General features: G+C 42.7%; 2 protein-coding genes across 4 annotated transcripts in view; one reads left to right on the top strand and one right to left on the bottom strand.

Annotated features, from left to right (window-relative positions):
* Nucleotides 1–1,428: 1,428 nt before the first annotated feature.
* Nucleotides 1,429–14,968, bottom strand: KIAA1143 (KIAA1143 ortholog). The gene is made up of 4 exons (XM_073010290.1): nt 14,798–14,968; nt 7,535–7,679; nt 6,096–6,863; nt 1,429–5,759 (listed from the first exon to the last, which is right to left on the bottom strand). The coding sequence occupies exons 1-3, from the start codon at nt 14,903–14,905 to the stop codon at nt 6,652–6,654; spliced, it is 465 nt and encodes a 154-aa protein (XP_072866391.1). The 5' UTR covers nt 14,906–14,968; the 3' UTR covers nt 1,429–5,759; nt 6,096–6,651.
* Nucleotides 14,969–15,042: 74 nt separating this feature from the next.
* Nucleotides 15,043–22,445, top strand: part of KIF15 (kinesin family member 15) — a 90,909-nt gene continuing 83,506 nt past the window's right edge. The window contains exon 1 of one of the 3 annotated variants that reach the window (XM_038004073.2): nt 15,043–15,181. In XM_038004073.2, the coding sequence (XP_037860001.2) occupies nt 15,163–15,181 (19 nt within the window). In that variant the 5' untranslated portion in view covers nt 15,043–15,162. The remainder of the gene's footprint in view (nt 15,182–22,445) is intronic. The other 2 variants (XM_073010288.1, XM_038004071.2) reach the window with 2 other exon arrangements.

Below are 22,445 nucleotides of genomic sequence, written 5' to 3'. Positions count from 1 at the left end.
TTTTGGAGGGTACAAATATTCAAACCATAGCATTTCATCCCTGGCCTCCCCAAACTCATGTCCTTCTCATGTACAACCCTGTAACTACAAAGTCTTAACAACCAGCTCAACTCAAAAGTCCAAAGCCCAGAATCTCATCTATAAGCCTATAAAATCAAAACAAGTTATCTACTTCCAAGATACATTGGTGGTGCAGGCAAAAGACAGATATTCCCATTCTAAAAGGGAGAAATAGGCAAAAAGAAAGGAGTAGCAGGCCCTAAGGTAGTCTGAAACCCAGAAGAGTAGACATTAATTTTTTTTTTTTTTTGAGGCGGAGTCTCACTGTATTGCCCAGGCTGGAGTGCTGTGGTGCAATCTCAACTCATTGCAACCTCCTCTTCGAGGGTTCAAGTGATTCTGCTGCTGCTGCCTCAGCCTCCCGAGTAGCTGGGACTACAGGCATGCGCCAGCAACACCCAGCTAATTCTTGTATTTTCAGTAGAGATGGAGTTTCAACATGTTGGCTAGGCTGGTCTCAAACTCCTGGCCTCAAGCGATTGCCCCACCTCAGCCTCCCAAAGTGCTGGGATTATGGGTGTGAGCCATTTTTTAATCATAGTTCTAATAGAGTAGTCTTCCATGGTTTTTCTTTCTGTGGTTTATACCCAAGGTACAGTACAATAAGATATTTTGAGAGTGAGTGAAACCACATTCATATAACTTTTATTATAGTATATTGTTATAATTGTTCTATTTTATTGTTAATCTCTACTGTGCCTAATTTATAAGTTAAACTTTACCATAGGTATGTACATATAGGAAAAAACATACTACATATGAAGTTTAGTATTACCTGTGGTTTCAGGCATCCACTGGAGGTCTTGGAATATACTCCCCATGGACAAGAGAGGACTACTATAGTCTTTATCAGTGGTTCTCTTTTTTTTTTTTTTTTTTTTTGAGACGGAGTCTTGCTGTGTCACCCAGGCTGGAGTGCAGTGGCCGGATCTCAGCTCACTGCAAGCTCCTCCTCTCGGGTTCACGCCATTCTCCTGCCTCAGCCTCCCGAGTAGCTGGGACTACAAGCACCCGCCACTTCGCCCGGCTAGTTTTTTGTATGTTTAGTAGAGACGGGGTTTCACCGTGTTAGCCAGGATGGTCTCGATCTCCTGACCTCATGATCCACCCGTCTCGGCCTCCCAAAGTGCTGGGATTACAGGCTTGAGCCACCGCGCCCGGCTATCAGTGGTTCTCAAATGTAAGTGAGTAACAGAACCACCTGGTTGGCATGTTACAGTGATTACTGGGCCTTATATACAGTTTCTGATTCAGCAGGCAAGGACCAAGAATTTAATTTTTAGGTTTCTGGGGGGTTCTGATGCTGATGGTACAGGGTCTACACATGAGACCTACTCATCTATAAAAAGAAAATGACAGACAACACTCTTATTCATTTTAACTATGTTTATTGTGCACTTAGTAGGCCAGATACTCTTCTGATATTGAGAATACAGTGGTGAATAACACAAAGTCCCTGCTTTCAAGATTCCCACATCCAGATACTAAGATATATTAAAATTTACAGTAATTAAAAGTGTAGTTTGGTACAATAATACATATAGCAATGGTACAAATTAGGGGAAAAAACCCTGGCTTCTATAACAAGTGAGTATACATTAAAGACAGTATTGCAGAATGGCTTCAGGATTAATTTGAGTAATTTAGAGCCTATTTCAGGTCTTCCTAGCTCACCCACATACAATACCTTTAAGTGTTCTTTATAGGTACTTAAAACTTAAAAGGTCAAGCGCGGTGGCTCATGCCCGTAATCCCAGCACTTCGGGAGGCCGAGGCAGGTGGATCATGAGGTCAGGAGATGGAGACCATCCTGGCTAATACAGTGAAACCCTGTCTCTACTAAAAATACAAAAAATTAGCCGGGCATGGTGGTGGGTGCCTGCAGTCCCAGCTACTTGGGAGGCTGAGGCAGGAGAATGGTGTGAACATGGGAGGTGGAGCTTGCAGTGAGCTGAGATTGAGATCACACCACTGCACTCCAGCCTGGGTGACAGAGTGAAACTCTGTCTCAAAAAAACAAAACAAAACAAACTTAAAAAAGATAATGTGGCATCAAATTCGGAAGATACTTTGAAATTCATAATTTCAGATAGATGTGGCTGGTGAGGATCTTAAGCCCTCAGTATGGGCTTTTAATAATGAGGAAAATTGTTAGGATTAAGCAGGGTCTTGAGGAATCACCTGGAAAGGCTCAGACTTTACAGTGCTTCCCTCCCTTCCCTACCCCAACACTTGGAGAAATCTCTCACTAGATGACCTTTCAAAAAAATGAGAAACACATGGTTCTAGGACAATTGATTATTTGAGAAAAAAGTATACTCAAATAAATTCCAGATAGAATAAAGCTTAAAATGAATAAACAAAAACAAAGAGAACATGAGTAATTCTTTTTTTAAATTTATTTTTATTTTTTTAAATTTTATTTCTTTCTTTATTTTCTTGAGACGGAGTCTCGCTCTGTTGCCCAGGCTGGAGTGCAGTGGCACGATCTCAGCTCACTGCAAGCTCCGCCTTCTGGGTTCACGCCATTCTCCTGCCTCAGCCTCTCGAGTAGCTGGGACTGCAGGCGCCCACCACCATGCCCGGCTAATTTTTTTTGTCTTTTTTAGTAGAGATGGGTTTCACTGTGTTAGCCAGGATGGTCTCGATCTCCTGACCTCGTGATCCGCCCGCCTCAGCCTCCCAAAGTGCTGGGATTACAGGCGTGAGCCACCGCGCCTGGCCTATTTTTATTTTTTTTAAGAGACAGTTCTTACTCTGTTGCCCAGGCTGGAGTGCAGTGGTGCAATCATAGCTCACTGCAGCCTTGAACTCCTGGGTCCAAGCCATCCTCCTGCTTAGCCTCCTGAGCAGCTGAGATTACAGGTGTGTGTCGCTACACCTGGCTATTTTTTATTTTTTGTAGAAATAGGGGTATTGCTTTGTCGCCCAGGCTGGTCTCAGGTTCCTGGCTTCAAGCAATTCTCCCACCTTGGCTTCCCAAAGTGTTGGGATTACAAGCATGAGCCATTGTATCTGGCCTGGGTGATTCTTTATCTGACATAGAGGTTGGGGAACAGAACAACAAAAAATTGATATTTTAAGTAACTTACAAATTAGTAAGAAAAATATGACCATACTAATGGAAAAAAGTTAATTCGAAAACTTTTGACCTTAAACTAACTTTTTAGATATCAGGCTTCCTGAAGTCCAAGAGTGATATATTAGGCTCATTTGTAATGTTAGAATTATACAGGAAACACTGTCAAGTGTGAGGTGGTGTTTAGCTTCCTTTGGGTTATACTGATAGAGATTTGTTGTTAATATGTGTTCCAGGATTGTATGAGATTTCTAAAATTCTGATGTCTTAATATGTGTTGTAATGATTATGTTAAATTATTGTAAGCCACAGAAATAACCAAATTTCTTTGTCAACTGTGTCTTTATGGCTGTCTTAAGACTTTTGTCATCCATAATTGATGTTTTGCTTTGATCCTTCTCAAAAAAAAAAAAAAAAAAAAAGGTGACTTATAGTCAGCTACAGTCCAAGGCTTACTTCTTTGGAGGAGTTCATGAAAAGAACTCTTGAATGCAGGTTTCTGATAACTTTGGAGAGTGTGCCATTGGATTAGACAGAAAACTTCCAAGGCACTAATTGAAAGGCTGATGTGTTCATAAAGATGAACATGAAGTAGAGCAGGAGTTGATTACAATGGACTGAAATGAACTACTGGAAGACTGAAATAATTTGTATGGTTTTTGTTGTCTGAAATATTGCTAATTCTTTTTGTTTTTTTCAGTCTGAATAATCTTTTTATTTTGAACTATTTATAGCCTTGAAATATACTTTAAGTATATTGAGTATTCTAATTTCTCCAGAATTTGTAAACTATTTATGAATATTCTTAATTCATGGTATTTGTTTGTATAATGTTAATAACCACGTTTTCTTTTGTAATAGGACACAATTGAAGAAACCGGTTACTTTCTCAGGACTTTGACTGAAATGGCCTTGTGAAATGTTCCAGCAAAGCCAACCTAGGAGAGTCTATATGGACAACGAGTCTTGTTGCACTTTGTGTGGGTAACCAGGCCAAGTATACAGGACTGAAGCTTATTTTGAAGTTAGATTGGTTCTGCTGTGATTTGTCTTTGTATGTCCTGAAATTAATATAGCTCCCAACAACCAATCCCTCATTATACCTTTAACTGCAACCACCAAGACACAAGGGTTAGGAATAACAGCAAGGGTAGGAATGGGAGTTAGTGGGACTGCAACTTCCCTATCCTATTACCAACGCTTGTCCAAGGATTTTATGGAAAGCTTAAATGACATTGCTCAAAGTATTGTTGCCTTACAAAATCAGATAGGCTCCTTGGCAGTGGTCGCTTTGCAAAATCAAGGGGAACTAGATTTCCTAACTGCTGAAAAAGGTGGCTTATGTCTTTTTCCTAGAAGAATGCTGTTTTGACGTCAACCAATCAGGGTTAGTAAGGGACACCACCTGAAAACTAGCTGACTGGGCCTCCAAAATATGGTAACAGCTGTTGGGTCATGGGGCAGCTAAAGGGCACTAAGTTGGGTTTCATGGTTCCCTCCCTTGGCCAGCCCATTATTAATGATTATACTTGCCTTGGTTTTTGGATCATATTTGTTAAATCTTTTAACCAAATCCATTTCCCTTTGCCTAGACCACCAAGTTAGATGATCATGTGACAAGATTTCTAGCCAGTTTCAGGTGAACACCCCACCGGCCATCAAGAAGCTACCCTGTCTCCACTAGACAAAGCAGGGTGAGAGTTACATCATCTCCAATAGGTAGGGAGTGTGTCCCAAGTTAGCATGAAGCAGTTACAGAAGAAAGATCCTCAGTCTCTTAGCCTCCCATAAAGATTTATGAGGATCACCTCTCTCAGGGGGAAAATGAGGCAGGAGAATAGGGTCTGGAAGCAGGGAACCTAAGGCTGATTCACATTGACTTCCTAGAACTGAATCAAAAGGAAAACCCCACCTCTCCATATCTAAGTAACAAAAGGATGAGAGGCTTTGCAATCTCCTTGCCTTTTCTGCATTGCAGATGAAAAACGTAAGTGCCTCTGATTGGTCCCCTCCTGCAACCAATCAGACTGGTCATAGGCCAAGTCTTCATTTACACAGGAGTATAACTTTGTAACTTCACTTCAGCCTCTGATTGGTCACTTTCTGCACCAATCAGACAGGTCACGGGCCACTACTTCATTTACATAGGGTGTATACCAAGTAACCAATGGCAGACCTCTAGAGGATATTCATTGCTTTGTGCGTTTTGTCCAATTATTTGTCCAAAATGCCAAGAACCTGGACACCCTCCACCAGTAAGTTTGACCAGTTATTTATTATATTATTTAGGACTGCATTTGGCTGCATATAAGAGAAACCTGACCAAGGCCTAATTAAGCACAGTGTTTACTCTTCTCACTACCAAAAAGTCAGAGGTCAGCAATCCAAGCTGGTGTAGCAGCTCCTTGAGGAATGTCAGCAAGGAGCCAAGTTCTGAGTCTTTTTACTAACATGACCCAAAGCACATGGCTGCCTTCCTTATGCCTAAAAATGGTTCTGCTACTCAAGGTTTTATCTCTGCATTCCAAGTAGGATGAACAGATAAGAGCAAAGGCTCATGCTTGCCAAGTCTGTCCTTTTGTATCAAAAAACCCAGCAGCTTTATCAAGCAGAATTCCACCTGTATTTCTTTTTTTTTTTTTTTTTTATTTTATTTTATTTTTTTTTTTTGAGACGGAGTCTCGCTCTGTCGCCCAGACTGGAGTGCAGTGGCGCGGACTCTGCTCACTGCAAGCTCCGCCTCCCGGGTTCGAGCCATTCTCCTGCCTCAGCCTCCCGAGTAGCTGGGACTACAGGCGCCCGCCACCACACCCGGCTAATTTTTTGTATTTTTTAGTAGAGACGGGGTTTCACCGTGTTAGCCAGGATGGTCTCGATCTCCTGACCTCATGATCCGCCCGTCTCGGCCTCCCAAAGTGCTGGGATTACAGGCTTGAGCCACCGCGCCCGGCCCCACCTGTATTTCTTAACTTGCCAGAGGTGAGTCTCATGGCCACCCTTAGCAGGAGTTAGGGAGGTACTTTTAACAAGGCACATTATCATCTCCTGCACCCAAAGTGGAGCTATTGCTAATGAAAAAGATACAATGAGATTATGAAATTCTCTGTAGCTATTAATGTCGGTTTTTGAAATTTACTGACCTGGAAGAATACTCATAATGCAATGTCAAGTGAGAAGCAGGACAAAGAACATTTGCAACACAACTGTATTTATAAAATTTTGTTTACACACAAAAAAATGTATTTTGCTTAAAAATATAATTTACATACATATACAACCACACAAGGGAAATAACAAAATGTTAATACTAGCTAATTTCTATAGAGTTGGCATTTTAAGTCAGAGGGGTCAATACCCCTCTGATTGATGAATAGACGTAGTTTATTAAATTTTTTTCTCTATTTCCTAAACTTTCTATAAGGAACTTGTAGTATCTTTATAATAGGAAAAGATGTTATTTTAAAAAACACTCCATATACTTTCAAAGTAGACTAAATTCAAAATATTTACACTTACTCATTTTCATCTTCGTTGTCAAAAGAAAGGAGGCTACTATTTTTAATCTGTTTTTGTGAGCTCTTTTTGACCGAGTCCTGATTTATTTCATCTTCATTTGGCTTCTTCTTTTTTGAGCTTGCTGTTAAACCTGAATATTTTTCATCTGAAGGACGCTTGACTGGTTTTCGGTATATGATTCTTCCATCAGCTGGAGCTGGTTCTTCATCTGAGCAAAACCAGAATTTTTAAGAACTTTCTTCTCCTCATTATTTTACTTTTATCTTAGAAGCAAATAACAAGAAAATCTCATATTGTATTTAAGGATATCCCTGAATCTGATTCAGTCTGGTCTTCTCCCTTGTTTCTAGCTAAATTGCCCTTAAGACATGCAGTTACTTAATAAAAACTCACATGCTAAAGTATTCTATAATATTATCAGTTCCCAATTACAATCAGGTTGTATTTTTAAGTATTTTGAAAAGTGATTGTTTGGAACTACAGCATTTTCCCCTAAAGCAATGTAGTAAATGTTCAGAAATAATGAAAAATATACTACACAGCATACCAAACTTCGGGCAGTAATGAAATACACCTTTATCGACTGGTTTGTAAGTCTAACCACCTATTTTTTTTAAAAAAATAGGATGCTTTTACTTACATTCACACTTAATCCTGATAACAACCCAATAGGTACAATTATTTCCATTTTACTGATGAGGAAATTGAGGCTGAGAGGTGTAATAACTTGCTCAAGGTTACACATCTGGTAAGTGTCAAAGCTAAGGCTGGAACCTGGAACTGCTGCCTTGAAACATACCACACTACTAAATAAAATAAACAATTTCATACCCCGGGCTCCTTACATTGTCAGAAAAACCAGATTACTTTCAGACCTACCTGCTTTGGCAGCCTTTATTTCTGCTTTAATTTTCATGACTTCTTCAACTGACAGGTCTCCCTTTTTCAAAACCACCACTTGAGGCTGTTCATCTTCTTTGTCACTGTGATCCCCATCTTCATCTGGGGGCTGAGGCTGAATTCTCTACGGAAAAACACAATGAAATGCGTATAAATCACTGATCTTGAGACAAACAGAACCACTGCCTCTAACAGAAACTGTAATTATTCACGAGAAGGGTATCTTTATTGAGCAAATAAGGGCAGTGAATTTTAAGGTAACTCCAAAGAGACTTAGCTTGCCACACAAGGGAACAGGTTTAACTGCCATTCACCCTGGAGTGCCTATCTGGTGGGATTCATTTCCATCTCAGCACGACCCAACTTGTAGTTGCTAGTGTGAGGGACCCTCTGCTTTGGGTACTGCTGTCATTCCTAGCCTACTCAGGGCAGCACTGTGCCATGTCAGTTGTTTGCTCCTCATCAGCACTTTTCACCTGTCTCTTCTCTGAGTTAGACAAGAAATAAACACCATCAAAGTATAGAAAGAAGCAAGTCAAACGGACTCTCTCTCACCTCTGCTCATCTTTTTCCCCTCCTAATAGCTTCAGTTTGGTGGATATCCAACAGCTATTTTCCACGTCTATACAACTATGCAAGTACATAAAACTTTTTGTACACCAACAACATTGTACATATTACTGTGACTTGCTTTTTCGTATTTATGAAATTTCTCAAACATAAAGTACAGAGAATACAAGAGAAACCATGTACTCCCTGTATATGTGTAACAGATGGTAATATTTTGCCAGTTGATACAGATTTTTGAAATGTCAGACACCATAAGAGCCCCATTCCCACAACTTAACTCAAAAAATATCTTTGCACAGTACTTTAAGATACATATAGAATTATCTGATTTTTAAAAAATCACTGCCTTACATTTACATAGTCACCTCATGATTTATTTGACCAGTATCTTGTAAATATAAATTTTGCTTGTTTCCAGACTTTTTTCTACTATGAAAAAACCGCATGCACCTTTTCTTGCTCACTTTTGGGAACTTATATACAAGAACTTTTATTTATTTATTTATTTTTTTGAGATGGAGTTTCGCTCTGTTGCCCGGGCTGGAGTGCAGTGGCGCCATCTTGGTTCACTGTAAGCTCCACCTCCCGGGTTCGCACCATTCTCCTGCCTCAGCCTCCCGAGTAGCTGGGACTACAGGCACCCACCACCATGCTTGGCTAATTTTTGGTATTTTTAGTAGAGACAGAGTTTCACCTTGTTAGCCAGGATGGTCTCAGTCTCCTGACCTCATGATCCACCCATCTCAGCCTCCCTAAGTGCTGGGATTACAGGCGTGAGCCACCGTGACTGGCCAAGAACTTGTAATGTTAACAGTTCACTAGAGGTGGAACTGTTGGGTTGAAAGGTATGCATATCAAAATGTGTTTTCACATGTTATTCAAACACAATCACTCATTACTCCACTTCTCATAGAGACTTCCTTGTCTCCCAAACAAGGCAACAAAGCCCTGCAAGAATTAGCCTCAGCCCATAACCACAGCTTTATCCTGTACCACTCTCTCATGGCATCTAGACTCTGGCATAGCAAGGTTTGAGTACTTGGAGATTTATAAATTTATTAGCTCCTTTGCTTTCCCTGTCTCTGAACAAATTCCTACTGCCTATTAAGCCCCACAGCCCCTGACCAACTCCTACTCAAGCTGCCTTCCAGATTCAGAGCCTCTTGAAGTGCTTACCTAAATCTCACCTCCTCTTGTTTCTTACACTGCGCATAGCTCATAGGTAGCATGTACTGCACTGTGGCACCCATGTTTTTCTGCTGGTTTCCATTGGGCAAGTGCCTTCTGGAGAGGCAGGACTTCCAGAAATATTTGTTGATCTACTCATGAATGATAAACAGAATGGAAAATGATGAACTACGTGAAGCCCTGGCAAGTTGCTTGTGCCATTCTGACTCTATCTCAAAGTTCCCAAGTCTGCTCTATCACTGGACAAGTACATTCTCTTTAATGGTATTCATGTTACTTCACTGATTATTCATCAGTTTCTGCCTATTTTTCTCTGAAAGTCTCCAATACATGACCACAAATAGGTAATACGTTTTTTTAGCCAAAAATATGGGAAGGTGAAATAAAATCATTCCTTTTGTTTCTTAAATTGAGAATAATTCTGACTCTCTTCTTTTTTTTAAATGTGACTGCCTGGAAAACAAGAGAAATAGTCTAAGGACAGTGGCAGCAGCCACTGATGACTGTTCAAAGACATTTCTGAATTAACTCTCAAGCAAGTGAGTAAGGCCAGGTGCAGTGGCTCACGCCTGCAATCCCATCACTTTGGGAGGCCTAGGCAGGCGGATCACTTGAGGTTAGCAGTTCAAGACTAGCCTGGCAAACATGGTGAAACCCCCCATCTCTACTAAAAATTCAAAAATTACCTGGGCGTGGACCTGTAATCCCACCTACTTGGGAGGCTGAGGCAGGAGAATCGCTTCAACCCAAAAGGCAGAGGTTGCAGTGAGCTGAGATTGAGTCACTGTATTTCAGCCTAAGCAACAGAGCAAGACTCCACCTCAAAAAAAAAAAAAAAAAAAAAAGTGAATAGGATGATTTAGCTTAACTGCAGAATGATTTCCCATGAAACTCATTTATTTTTGTTAATAGATGACTAAAATCCTGACTACAGTAGTCCCCTCCTTATCCTCAATTTCATGTTCCACAATTTTAGTTACCTGTGGTCAACTGTAGTATGAAAGAAGGGTGAGTACAGTGTAATAAAATATTTAGAGACAGCAAGCAAACAAGTAAATTCGCATAACTTTTACTAGAGTATATTGTTCTAATTGTTCTATTATTAGTTACTAATCTGCTGATATTCCTAATTTATATAGTAAACATCATAGGTATATAGGTATGGGAAAAAACATAGTATATATAGAATTCAGTATTATCCATGGTTTCAGGAAGCCACTGGGGGTCTTGGAACATAATAGGGGAATACTGTATATTGCCAAACTGATTAAAAATGAAGTGGTTCTCACACTGAAACATGGCGTACTTCTCTAAGGGAAATTCCCTTGAGTACATAAATAAGCGAAAATCACTGACATTACTTGGAAAGGATTCCCAAAGTTCTCTTAAGAGAGCATTCCAAGCTGTAACCTTCAGGCTGTCAACTGTGTGTACAGGGTCATCACCAGGACCTCAAGCAAAGTAAAGCTGAGAGAGTCTCGTCTTTTCATTGCTGAATCTATGTCCCTTTTCTCAAACCTTATCCTCTTTGTCATCAACCCTATTTTTAGTCATGGGGATCAGTCATTCCCCGTGTTACTTCTAAGAAAAAAATGGCTCCCTGTTGCTTACTAAATAGTTCACATGACCTCACCTCCACTAGTCCCTCTAATACTTCTACATACAGTCCATGACTCTCAAATCTCTACACCTTTACCCATGCCATTCTCTTCATCTCTACCTACTGACGTAACCATGCTCAAGAGTCTACCTAAATATCCCTCCTCCATGAAGTCTAACCTGATAACAGCACAGTCATTAACAAATACAACACTACTACTTAGTGCCAGGCACTGTGCTAGGTGCTGGGAAAATACGGAAGGATTAAGATACTAACTTAAAGAGTTCAAGCTAGTGGTGAAGATAAACAGGAAAGCAAGTAGTTGCAATATAAAATGAGTGTTATAGGCAAGATATGGATAAGGTAAAGAGAAAAACAGAGAAAGAGTAACTGTTTGGAGAGCTTTGAAGGGTTTCGGAGAGATGGTGACCTGTGAAAATAGGGTAGGAAGTGTTAAAGAACATGGCATTTTGGAGATCCATCTCTTCATCCTTTCAGAGCCTGGCACAGTGCATGGGGTTAGCACATACTCATCCTACTGGCATACCTTGAAGATACCGCAGATTTGGTTCCAGATCACCACAACGAAGCAAGCATCAAAATAAACTGTCACACAAATTTTCTGGTTTCCTAGTTCACATAAAAGTTATGTTTACACTATACACTAACTACAGTTAGTATTAAGTATGCAGTATCATTATGTCTAAAAAAATCTAGATCCCATTAAGAATATCCACGATTCATGGGAGGTGGCAAAACATCAACATTAATAGGAGTTTGGAAGATGTACCTACCTTAATTTAAAAATACTTTATTGCTAACAACATTAAAGCTAATCTGAGCCTTCAGTGAGTCCTCATCTTTTTGCCAGTGAAGGGTCTGCCCTTGATGCTGATGGATGTTGACTGATGAGGGTGGTGGTTGCTGAAAGACGGGGTGACTGTGGCAATTTTTTAAAATGAGACAATGATGAGGTTTGCTGCATTAATTGAGTCTTCCTTTCACAAAAGATTTCTCTTTTGTGATGCTGCAATGCTGTTTCATAGCATTTTACCCACAGCTGAACTCCTTTCAAAATTGGAATCAGTCCTCTTAAACCTGCTGCTGCTTTACCAAGTAAGTTTACTCTAAATCCTTTGTTGACATTTCAACAATGTTCACAGTATCTTCACCAGAAGTAGATTCCATCTCAATAAACCATTTTCTTTGCTCATCAATAAGAAGCAACTCATGTGTTCAATTTTTATGAGACTGCAACAACTTAGTTACATTTTCAGGCTCTACTTCTAATTCTAGTTCTTTTCCTTGTTCTACCACACCTGCAATTACTTCCTCCACTGAAGGCCTGAACCTCTCAAAGTCATCCATGAAGGCTGGAATCAACCTCTCCCAAATTCCTGTTAATGCTGATATTTTGCCCTCTTCCCAAGAATCATGGATGTTCTTAACGTGTCTAGAATGGTGAAACCTTTCCATAAAGTTTTCAATTTACAATATCCAGATGCATCAGAGGAATCACTATCCATGGCAGCTGTAGCCTTATAAATGGTTTTGACTTTTTGTTTTGTTTTGTTTTGTTTTGAGACAGGGTCTGGCTCTGTTACCCAGGCTGGAGTGCAGTGGTGCGATCATGGCTGACTGCAGCCTCAACCTACCTGGGGTCAGGGGATCCTCCCACCTCAGCCTCCCAAGTAGCTGGGACCACACGTGCATGCCACCACACTTGGCTAAATTTTGTATTTTTTGTAGAGATGGCGTCTCACCATGTTGGCCAGGCTGGTCTTGAACTCCTGGGCTCAAGCAATCCACCTGCCTTGACTTCCCAAAATGCTGGGATTGCAAGTGTGAGTCACTATGCCTGGCTGTTATTTCTTAAATAATAAGACTGAAAATAAAAATTACTCCTTGATCCATGGGCTGCAGAATGGATGTTGTGTTAGCAAGCATGAAAACCACATTAATCTCCTTGTAGATCTCCATCAGAGCTCTTGGATGACCAGGTGTATTGTCAATCAGCAGTAATATATTGAAATAATCTTTTTTTTCTGAGCAGTAGGTCTCAACAGTGGGCTTAAAATAATTCAGTAAACCAAACTATAAAGAGATGTGCTGTCATCAAGGTTTTGTTTTTCCATTTCTAGAGCACAGGTAGATTAGATTTAGTGTAATTCTTAAGGACCCTAGGATTTTTGGAATGGTAAATATTAGCTTCAACTTAAAAGTCACCAGCTGCATTAGCCCCTAACAAGAGTGTTAACCTGTCCTTTGAAAATTTGAAGCCAGTCACTGACTTCTCTCTAGCTATGAAAGTCCTAAATGGGCCAGGCATAGTGGTTTTTGAGAGGCTAAAGTGGGAGGATTGCTTGAGTCCAGGAGTTTGAGACCAGCCTTGGCAACACAGTGGGATCCTGTCTCTATAAAAAAATACAAAAATTAGCTACCCAGTGGTGGTGCGTGCCTGTAGTCCCAGCTACTTGGGAGACTGAGGCAGGAGGATCACTTGAGCCCAGGAGGTCAAGGCTGCAGTGAGCTGTGATTGCACCACTGCACTCTAGCCTGGGCGATAGAGTGAGACCCTGTTTCAAAAAAAAAAAAAAAGTCCTAGATGGCATCTTTTTCCAATAGAAGGCTGTTTCATCTACATTGAAAACCTGTTTAGTGCAACCATTTTCATCAACTGTCTTAGCTAGATCTGAATAATTTGCTTCTTCATCTCATACTTTTATGTTATGGAGATGGCTTCTTTCCTTAAACCTCATGAACCAACCTCTTTTAGCTTCACTCTTTTCTTCTGCAGCTTTCTCACATGTCTCAGACTTCACAGGATTGAAAAGAGTTAGGATCTTGCTCTAGATTACGCTTTGGTTAAAGGGAATGTTGTGGCTGGTTTGCTCTTCTATCTGGACCACTAAAACTTTCTCGGTATCAGCAACTTAGCTGTTTTGCTTTCTTGTCTTTCATGTGTTCAATACTGATCCCTCCAGCCCTAAACAACAGTAGTCAGGTGTGGCTCTTTCCCGAAGCTCCTCTTCTTCTATTTACACCTAGGATATTTAGGGCTTTTGCCTACTTTTTTTTTTTTTTTTCTTTTTTAAGACAGAGTCTTGTTCTGTCGCCCAGGCTGGAGTGCAGTGGCGCGATCTCAGCTCACTGCAAGCTCCGACTCCCGGGTTCACGCCATTCTCCTGCCTCAGCCTCCTGAGTAGCTGGGACTACAGGCGCCCGCCACCTCGCCCAGATAATTTTTTATATTTTTGGTAGAGACGGGGTTTCACCGTGTTAGCCAGGATGGTCTCGATCTCCTGACCTCGCGATCCGCCTGCCTTGGCCTCGGCCTCCCAAAGTGCTGGGATTACAGGCGTGAGCCACTGTGCCCGACCTTCTCTATATATTTAAAAAAAAATTTTTTTTAAACTTAACAAAGCATAGAAACAGATTCAGGACATTCCTCCGAAGACGTTCCACACTCGAGTCCTAGAACACGGTTGGGGCGGGGGTCATTTGATCGAGTGGCCTGTGTCCTTATCTGGAATACGGGACGACGCTGTAACTCTATGTCACCCTGCGAACTCACAGCTTTTGCGGTAAACAGGAGAGAAAGAAGAGACAAGAAAGTGATCTTTCTTTACCATCTACCAAGGACCAGGTGGTTTACATGTAAGGTCATTTTCAGGAAAACAGCAGCACTCTGAAACCTACAGAGCTTCCTGGGCGTTGGGGCCTGTAGTCGCTTGAACTAGCCTGGGGGTCCGAGTTCCACCAGAATTGGTGCCGAGCGCGGGTGAGACGAGGGACCCGACAGCACCCACCCTCCAAGTAGAGGCAAAAGTTGAAAGTGGCGGGCTGGCCGCGCTTCCGAAGCAACACGACTGGCGAGGGCTCACCTTAGTCTCTATGGTGGGTCCCTCCCTGTAGCCGACCCGTTCCTTGAAGCGGGCCAGAAACGCTGGCTCGGCTGGCCGTACGTACGATACCTGGTTCCGCTTGCTCATGGTAGCTCTAGGTAAAGACAGGTTCCGCGACCGATTCGCTACGATACAAAGGCGCTTAGCTGTGACGTCAACTGGACCACGCCCCCGATGCGTAGGCCGGGCAACATGGCGGCCTCCATTCGGGCGTCAACGTCGGATACAAGCGCCAAATTCAAATTCGCGGCCATCTTGAGCGGGCGGAATTCAGTCGCGCGCGGCGCAGTCGGGAGGTGGAGGCATCGGCTGCATTGTTCCCGGGATCGAGGGGTGAGGGCGCTATGGCACCCGGCTGCAAAAGTAAGTCTGGACCCCAGACTTCGTTACCCTATCTTTGCCCCCAAATACAGCTGTGAAAGGATGGCATCCTCGGACCGCCCGCAAGGTTCTTGCTGGGCATGAACTGCAGGAGCTGAGTGACGGGCGGGGGCGTTTGGGAATCCCTCTCTGTCGCTCAAAGACAATACGCTAGCCGAAAAGGTCGTCCCTTCCGTGTCCTGTGCGCATGCTAGGAGTCTGGCGCAGTTGTAGGCGCTCGGGATGAGCAGTGGACCTGCCGTTCTTCCCTTTCTTTCCCTCGGTTCTGCTGTTTCTTCGCAGGCCTCTTCCCACATCCCGACCAGGGCTACCTCTCTAGATATCCTTGTTTCAGGATCGGCTTTTGCTCCCACCAGCGTCTGCGTATTTCCACATTTCTGACCTTCCTATAGGGAAGGGTTTATTTATATTCCAAACACTTCTTTCTCTTTTTTCCTTAAGTAAATGGAATGTTAAAACACAGATGTCAGCAATGTCTGTGTTCTCACAGTCTCTGTTTTCACTTAAAGGAGACCCGTCCGATTTCTTTCTTTTTCACGGAGGACAGCGCTGTCATTTTTGCTTATGATAAACCCTACAGTTTTCACTAATGTAGTCTTTTGCTGTGCCTGTGTACGTGCGCCACTTCTTACATTGCCACATCTCTTAAGGAGTCTTGTTTTTGTAAACCTGATTATGAGCTGATTTAATGGGATCTTTGTGAGTGGTCTGAATGGTAATGAGGAGAGGCCTAGATCAGATGATTAAGAATTTGTGAACTTCTGTCATTTGAGCTTTCCAACAGCGTTAATGTTTCTAGCTTTCTGTCAATTATAGTTGTTTTTGATGGGTTTGTTGTTTCAGTAACCTTTTAGGTCGATCGCACTTTTATTGGAACACCTCTTTATGTTACCTTTTTCCATCTAAAATATTCCTTTTCCTTCATCATTTTCAGTGTTCAAGGACTATGAGCTCACAAAATGGTACCTTACTGGAGAGCAATGTTCATCCTGCTTTCTGAACAGTCATACTGTTTGTTCTTTGTTTCCACCTTATGGATCTGGACTCAAGCCAAAAAAATTGATGCCTGTTAAATAAGTAAAGTATCTGCTTATTTGATGAGATATATGTATGTGACTAAGGGCTCTTGTCTGAAAACCAAATTTGAGAGCCTTTCCTAAAGTGGTGGGAGCACTCCCCTTTATGATGGTGGTGATGCCATGGGGAACTTTTCCACTCCCTTAAATTTGTTGGCAAAATTGAGGTTGATGACTTCCCAGGTAAAGTGCTTCTTGCTTTCCCAGCAGCCCAGAGACCTGGAGCATGAAGTGGGAACACATGGGAGAAGAGAGCCCATGCAGTGGTCTTTACAACTTTTACTTTGTGCCCTGAAGGCCTTTTTTTTTTTTTTTTTTTTTTTTGAGACAGAGTCTCGCTGTGTCACCAGGTTGGAGTGCAGTGGTGCAATATCGTCGTCTCACTGCAACCTCCACCTCCCGGGTTCAAGAGATTCTCCTGCCTCAGCCTCCCGAGTAGCTGGGATTACAGGCACAGGCCACCACGCCCAGCTAATTTTTTTATTTTTAGTAGAGCTGGGGTTTCACCATGTTGGCCAGGATGGTCTTGATCTCCTGACCTCATGATTTGCCCACCTTGGCCTCCCAAAGTTTTGGGATTACAGGTGTGAGCCACCACACCCGGCCCCATGAGGGCTATCTCTAGTGACACTGACACCATGAGTTGCTGCCTGTGAAATCAGAGAAATTAAAAAGTGAAATATACAATTCCCTTTTTTTTTTTTTTTTTAAAGACAGTGTTGCTCTGTCACCCAGGCTGGAGTGCACTGGCACAATCTTGGCTCACTGCAGTCTCTGCCTCCTGGGTTCAAGCAGTGCTTGTGCCTCAGCCTCAGAGTAGGCGATCTGGATTTAGTATGCCTTTGTTCAAATCCTAGCACTTCTCAGTGATGGTTCCTTAGATCTCAATTAGAAATAATGCCAGAACTATCTACTTTTGTGTAGTTTTAAATTTCACTTTATCTCGCTATTTGCTCATTAACTTTGCTTCTTTTTTTATTAAGTAAACATTTTACTTTGGGTTCCTTTTAGATTTACCAGAAAGTTTCACATAAGCGCAGATCAGTATCCATCTAATTAGTTTCCATCTGATCAGTTACACAGATCTCTGCAGAGATGAAGAGCTGGCGGCCTACCTTCTGGGGCTTCTTGTTGTTGTTTGCTTGTGTATTTGCTTAGCAACTGGCTGGATCAATTTAGTGAAGTCTATTTCCCTCCTATACTGTGAAGCCTTTGATGTTGCTCCTCAGGAAAGCACAGCTTTGGATATGCCCACCTGTATCCTGGGATCACAGTGGTTTTGGTAGGGATCTCTTTCTTTCCATGACTGCACACAGCTGTGAAACTCCAGTAATTGTTAGCTGATTGCTCTATTGTTTTTTAACAATGTCCTGGGGCATAAGTTGTCTTACAAACTACTTCAATTCTTGCTCCATTGAAGGGGTAGTTTCTGAAGTTGTCTTTCGTATTTCTTGTGACTCCACTGTAGCTACTCCTAGTTGATCTTATATCCCCATTGTCTTCTGGCAAGCAAGGCCTACAGTTTAGCTTGTATCTTGAATGTCTTCCTAATTACTTTCACTAAAACCTACATTGTTCCTGAGAGTGCCCTTAGGTTTGAACTTCTTTCCCCCACACCCCACCCCGAGACAGAGTCTTGCTCTGTCACCTAGGCTGTATGGCAGTGGCGTGGTCTCGGCTCACTGCAACCTCCACCTCCTGAATTCAAGTGATTCTCCTGCCTCAGCCTCCCAAGTAGCTGAGATTACAGGCATGTGCCACCATGCCCAGCTAATTTTTGTTTTGTATTTTTAGTACAGAGACGGGGTTTCGCTATGTTGGTCAGGCTGGTCTTGAACTCCTGACCTCAAATGATCCGCCTGCCTCGGCCTCCCAAAGTGCTGGGATTACAGGCATGAGCTACCACACCTAGCCAGGTTTGAACTTCTCTATGCTCTGTTGCAAATGAATTCAGCTCATTTGGGAAGAGAATAGGAGTTATCTGTTTATGGGCTGATTCTTCGCCTAGGCAAAATCTCTGAGCCTGGGCACTAGAGTTGGGGATAGGGATAATGGCAGTCTTGTCTCTGAGTGATACCCTTTCTAGTTGCCGAGCATTTTGTGGGGAGGGTGGGGAGTGCAGCAGCCTTGTGTGGAACCACTGCCTAATGAGTTGGGACAAGGGTGATCAGGGCCCCAGTGTTCTCAGCATGCAGTTGCAAGATGAGGGCTGGGTGGGAGAAGGGAGAGCCCTCACCTCTCAACCACAGTCGTCTAGGACTTTACCTCAGCATCAGGTAGCTAGCTGGAGACACAATGATACCCTGACATCCTGCTACTCTGTGGAAGACACCCCTGCAGTTAGGAGCTAGAGGGGGATCCCTGTGTTCTTGGCTGCTGCAATCTACAGTGGAGTGTTTGCCTTGCTGAGATGGGAGGAAGAGAGCAATCTTGGTTCAAATAACACAGGACCACCTTTCTTGATGAATTTTCATAAATGTTCTTGAACGGATGTTTCTTTGTTTGCTGTTTGCCTTTGGGAATATTTCCAGAGGCTTTAATTTTCTTTTCTTTTCTTTTCCTTTTTTTTTTTTTTTTTTGAGATGGAGTCTCACTCGGTCGCCCAGGCTGGAGTGCAGTGGTGTGATCTCGGCTCACTGCAAGCTCTGCCTCCTGGGTTCATGCCATTCTCCTGCCTCAGTCTCCTGGGTAGCTGGGATTACAGGTGCCTACCACCATGCCTGGCTAATTTTTTGTATTTTTAGTAGAGACGGGATTTCACCATGTTAGCCAGGATGGTCTCAATCTCCTGCCCTTGTGATCCACCTGCCTTGGCCTCCCAAAGTGCTGGCATTACAGGTGTGAGCCACTGCGCCCCGCCAATATTCTTTTTTTAAATTTCTTTTTTTAAGTTTCACTGGGGAGTGGGTCAGTGGAGTTCCTTATAACGTCAGCAGAAGTCAATCTCTGACTTCTTTTTTAACAGAATTATTCTGCTTGCTAGGTTGAGAAAAGATGGGAGTTGGGGAGAAAGAGAAGCAGAGAGACTGTTGTAATAACACAATAAAGAGATGTTGCTGGCTTGGTTCTACACTGTGGCAGTGGATTTGGCAAGAAGCTGTTGGATTGTGGGTATATTTTGAAATTAGAGCCAAAGCTTTGCTGAGATTGGATATGAAGAGTGAGAAAGAACAGGGTCAGGGATGACTATATGGTTTTTGGCCTAAGCAACTGGAAAGATGGAGTTAACAGAGATATAGAAACACATTTGGGGTAGAGGTGGGGTATTCAGGAGCTCAGTTTTGTACACATTAAATTTGATTCATTGCCCACTGCATATCCAGTTAGAGATATCAAATAGGTAATAAGTTGTAAGAGTGTGGAGCTCAGGAGAGCAGTCCAGGAAGAAGGTTTAAATTTGTGAATCATCAATTTATACCTAGCATTTAAAAACAGACCAGGCATGGTGACTCTGGTGACAGAGTGAGACTCTGGCTAAAAAAAAAAAAAAAAAAAGAACCATTGATGCAGGATATTTTGCTCCTTAGCTCAGCTAAAATACAGGTTCTTGTTGCATGCCCAGGAAAAATCAGGCACGCAGACACATTGAAAGATGAGGAGAGTGGAATTTATTAAAAGGAGGCTCTCAGTGAAAAAAAGTGTGTCCTGCCAACAAGCTGCCACCTCACAGATTGAATACCAGGTCACCACACACCAGCTGAAGAGGCCAGGCTTCTCCCCCTGCATAAGGTGCAAATTCCCAATGGCTCCACCCCATTCTCTGAGTGCGCATGTGGGCCTTTAGTCTGAGCCACTCCACATTGATTTATTTTCCTTACTGTGTATGTGTTAAGGGACAGAATTTTTCAATGACCTGGGAAGCGTTTGGCTGTCTCCTGTCTCTTATCATTCCCCCTTCTAAAGAGTACATCTAACTGCCCTTAGAATAAAGGTAAGAACAAAGACCAATCTTAACTGTTTCCTGCTGACAGGGGGTGCTGTGTTGGGAAAATGGCAGTCAGATCTCCCTAAGAGGCTGATCTAAGGGTTCCTGGCAAAAGGGACCATTATCTGAGGCTCCAGTTGCGCGACTGGAGTTTGATAGCCTGAAGGCAAGAAGAGACAAGCTGGGTTATTAGAAAACTTGTATCAAAACAAAACAAGGACAGGGGAAGAACAGCTTGAAAATCCCGAGGCCTTTTACTGGTTTGCACAGGGTGAGGGAGGCCAAAAGCCCGATTGGTTAAAAAAAACTTTTACCCTTTTGCCGGCATGTCAGTCTTCTGGGTTCCCTTCCCCCAAGCCCAATCCTAAACCAATCTCAAGTTTAAGGTTTGGGAAATTAACGTTTCGCAGTTTAGAGGATGGATTCGAGGGGAGTGTCCTGTAGTAAGGAGACACAATTACCTATCTGTGAAGAGAGGACACAATAGGAAATGGAAAAAAGAAGGTGTTTTTTTCAAAGAAGTCCCAGGGGTTCAGGATGCATTCAAAAAGGGGACAGATTGAAGATGAATGGCTATCCATCAAGAAAGAGGGGAGCAGGTGTCCCTGGTTCCTTTCTCTTCCTAGCGAATACCCAGGGTAGGTGAGGGAGGGAGAAAGCGAGGTGTCCCTTTTTATTTCTTTTGTCCTTATATCCCCAAGACCCGGTGACCATCACAGGGTGCCACCCATGGATGTCAAAGCGACTTTCCCCCATGTTAACAGGGGGGTCTAGGAGGTGGAAATATCCACTCTTACCCACATATGCCCTATCTCCCCTGCTGTCAGTAGCCTTCAAGTTCTCTAGACCTCATTTATGTCATGGATACTAGCATGATGCTTATCCATGAAACAGGAGGCTTGGCTTAATTGGCAGGAATTAGTCATGCTCACCTGTGCTGTGCTTTTTAACTTCTGTTACCATCTGCCTCTGGATCCCTCAGATCCAGTTTTGTTTTTTTTTTTTTCCTTAGGGACCTGATGTTTGGAATTGAGTTTGGAACCAAAAATGTGTCTCAGGGGTTGTATGGACTCCTTATCATAAGCTGAATGCTAAGGTGAAGCTGTGGAAGTGAGTCCTCCTCCAAGGGAAAGAAAAGGATGTCCTGTGTCACACCCAGATAACTGGTGGCTATGGTTATGTTTGCTAAGATTTGGGTGCATGGAGCTTGGCTTTGGTTAGCTCCCTTGGTCTTACTTTCCCAAAAAAGAAACCTCTAGATGACAGGCACCCTATTTATTCCCACCACCTAGCAGGATTTGCAGGATAATTGCTCAGAACTAGAATATAGATTGAGATTTTTACATTACCCGTCCCCCTTTGTTCCTTCTGGGCTATAGTCGGAGGTCTCTGGTTGGATCACAGGAATAAGCAGGGTTAGTTTTTAAACAAACTAGGCAGAAAACTTGAAAACAACTAGTGGGTCTAGAATTTAGTAGTAAGTTTTGAAACGTAATTTATCTCTCTCCAGTCCTCATTTTTCTTATAAACAAACCATGATAGGACTGAGTTGTTTGCAAAATGGACTTTAGTCTTATACTTGGCTTGATTATTTGCTTGAAGTGCAGCAAGAATTATTTTTACAGAGGACTTTTAGATTGGCTTTGATGGAACTGTATTCCACAAGGAATCTCAGATAGGACTTTCTAAAGCTGAGCCGAGCCATGGGTTTGTACCCTCAAATACCTGTGAGTTGGGTAAACTCTTCTCTTCTTGAGGTCCCAAGAGCATAGGGTTCCTGGGCCTGTTAAAAAGTGACACTTTTTACTCACCACAGATTAGGAACCATGTATGGGGACTGTGTAGGCAAAGGTATGAGGCCAGTTTTCCCAAGGAGCTTTTTTTTTTTTGAGACAGAGTCTTGCTCTGTTGCCCAGGCAGGAGTGCAGTGGCCGGATCTCAGCTCACTGCAAGCTCCATCTCCCAGGTTTACGCGGTTCTCCTGCCTCAGCCTCCCGAGTAGCTGGGACTATAGGCGCCCGCCACCTCGCCCGGCTAGTTTTTTGTATTTTTTTTTAGTAGAGACGGGGTTTCACCGTGTTCACCAGGATGGTCTCGATCTCCTGACCTCGTGATCCGCCCATCTCGGCCTCCCAAAGTGCTGGGATTACAGGCTTGAGCCACCGCGCCTGGCCCCAAGGAGCTTTTATCAGCTCTGCAAGTCAAGCTTGACTCCTTAAAGGGAAGCATACCCTTCCAGTCAAAG

This window comes from Chlorocebus sabaeus, chromosome 22 (genome assembly GCF_047675955.1).
Source record: "Chlorocebus sabaeus isolate Y175 chromosome 22, mChlSab1.0.hap1, whole genome shotgun sequence".
Lineage (NCBI taxonomy): Eukaryota > Metazoa > Chordata > Mammalia > Primates > Cercopithecidae > Chlorocebus > Chlorocebus sabaeus.
This window is presented reverse-complemented; position numbering and strand designations above follow the sequence as displayed.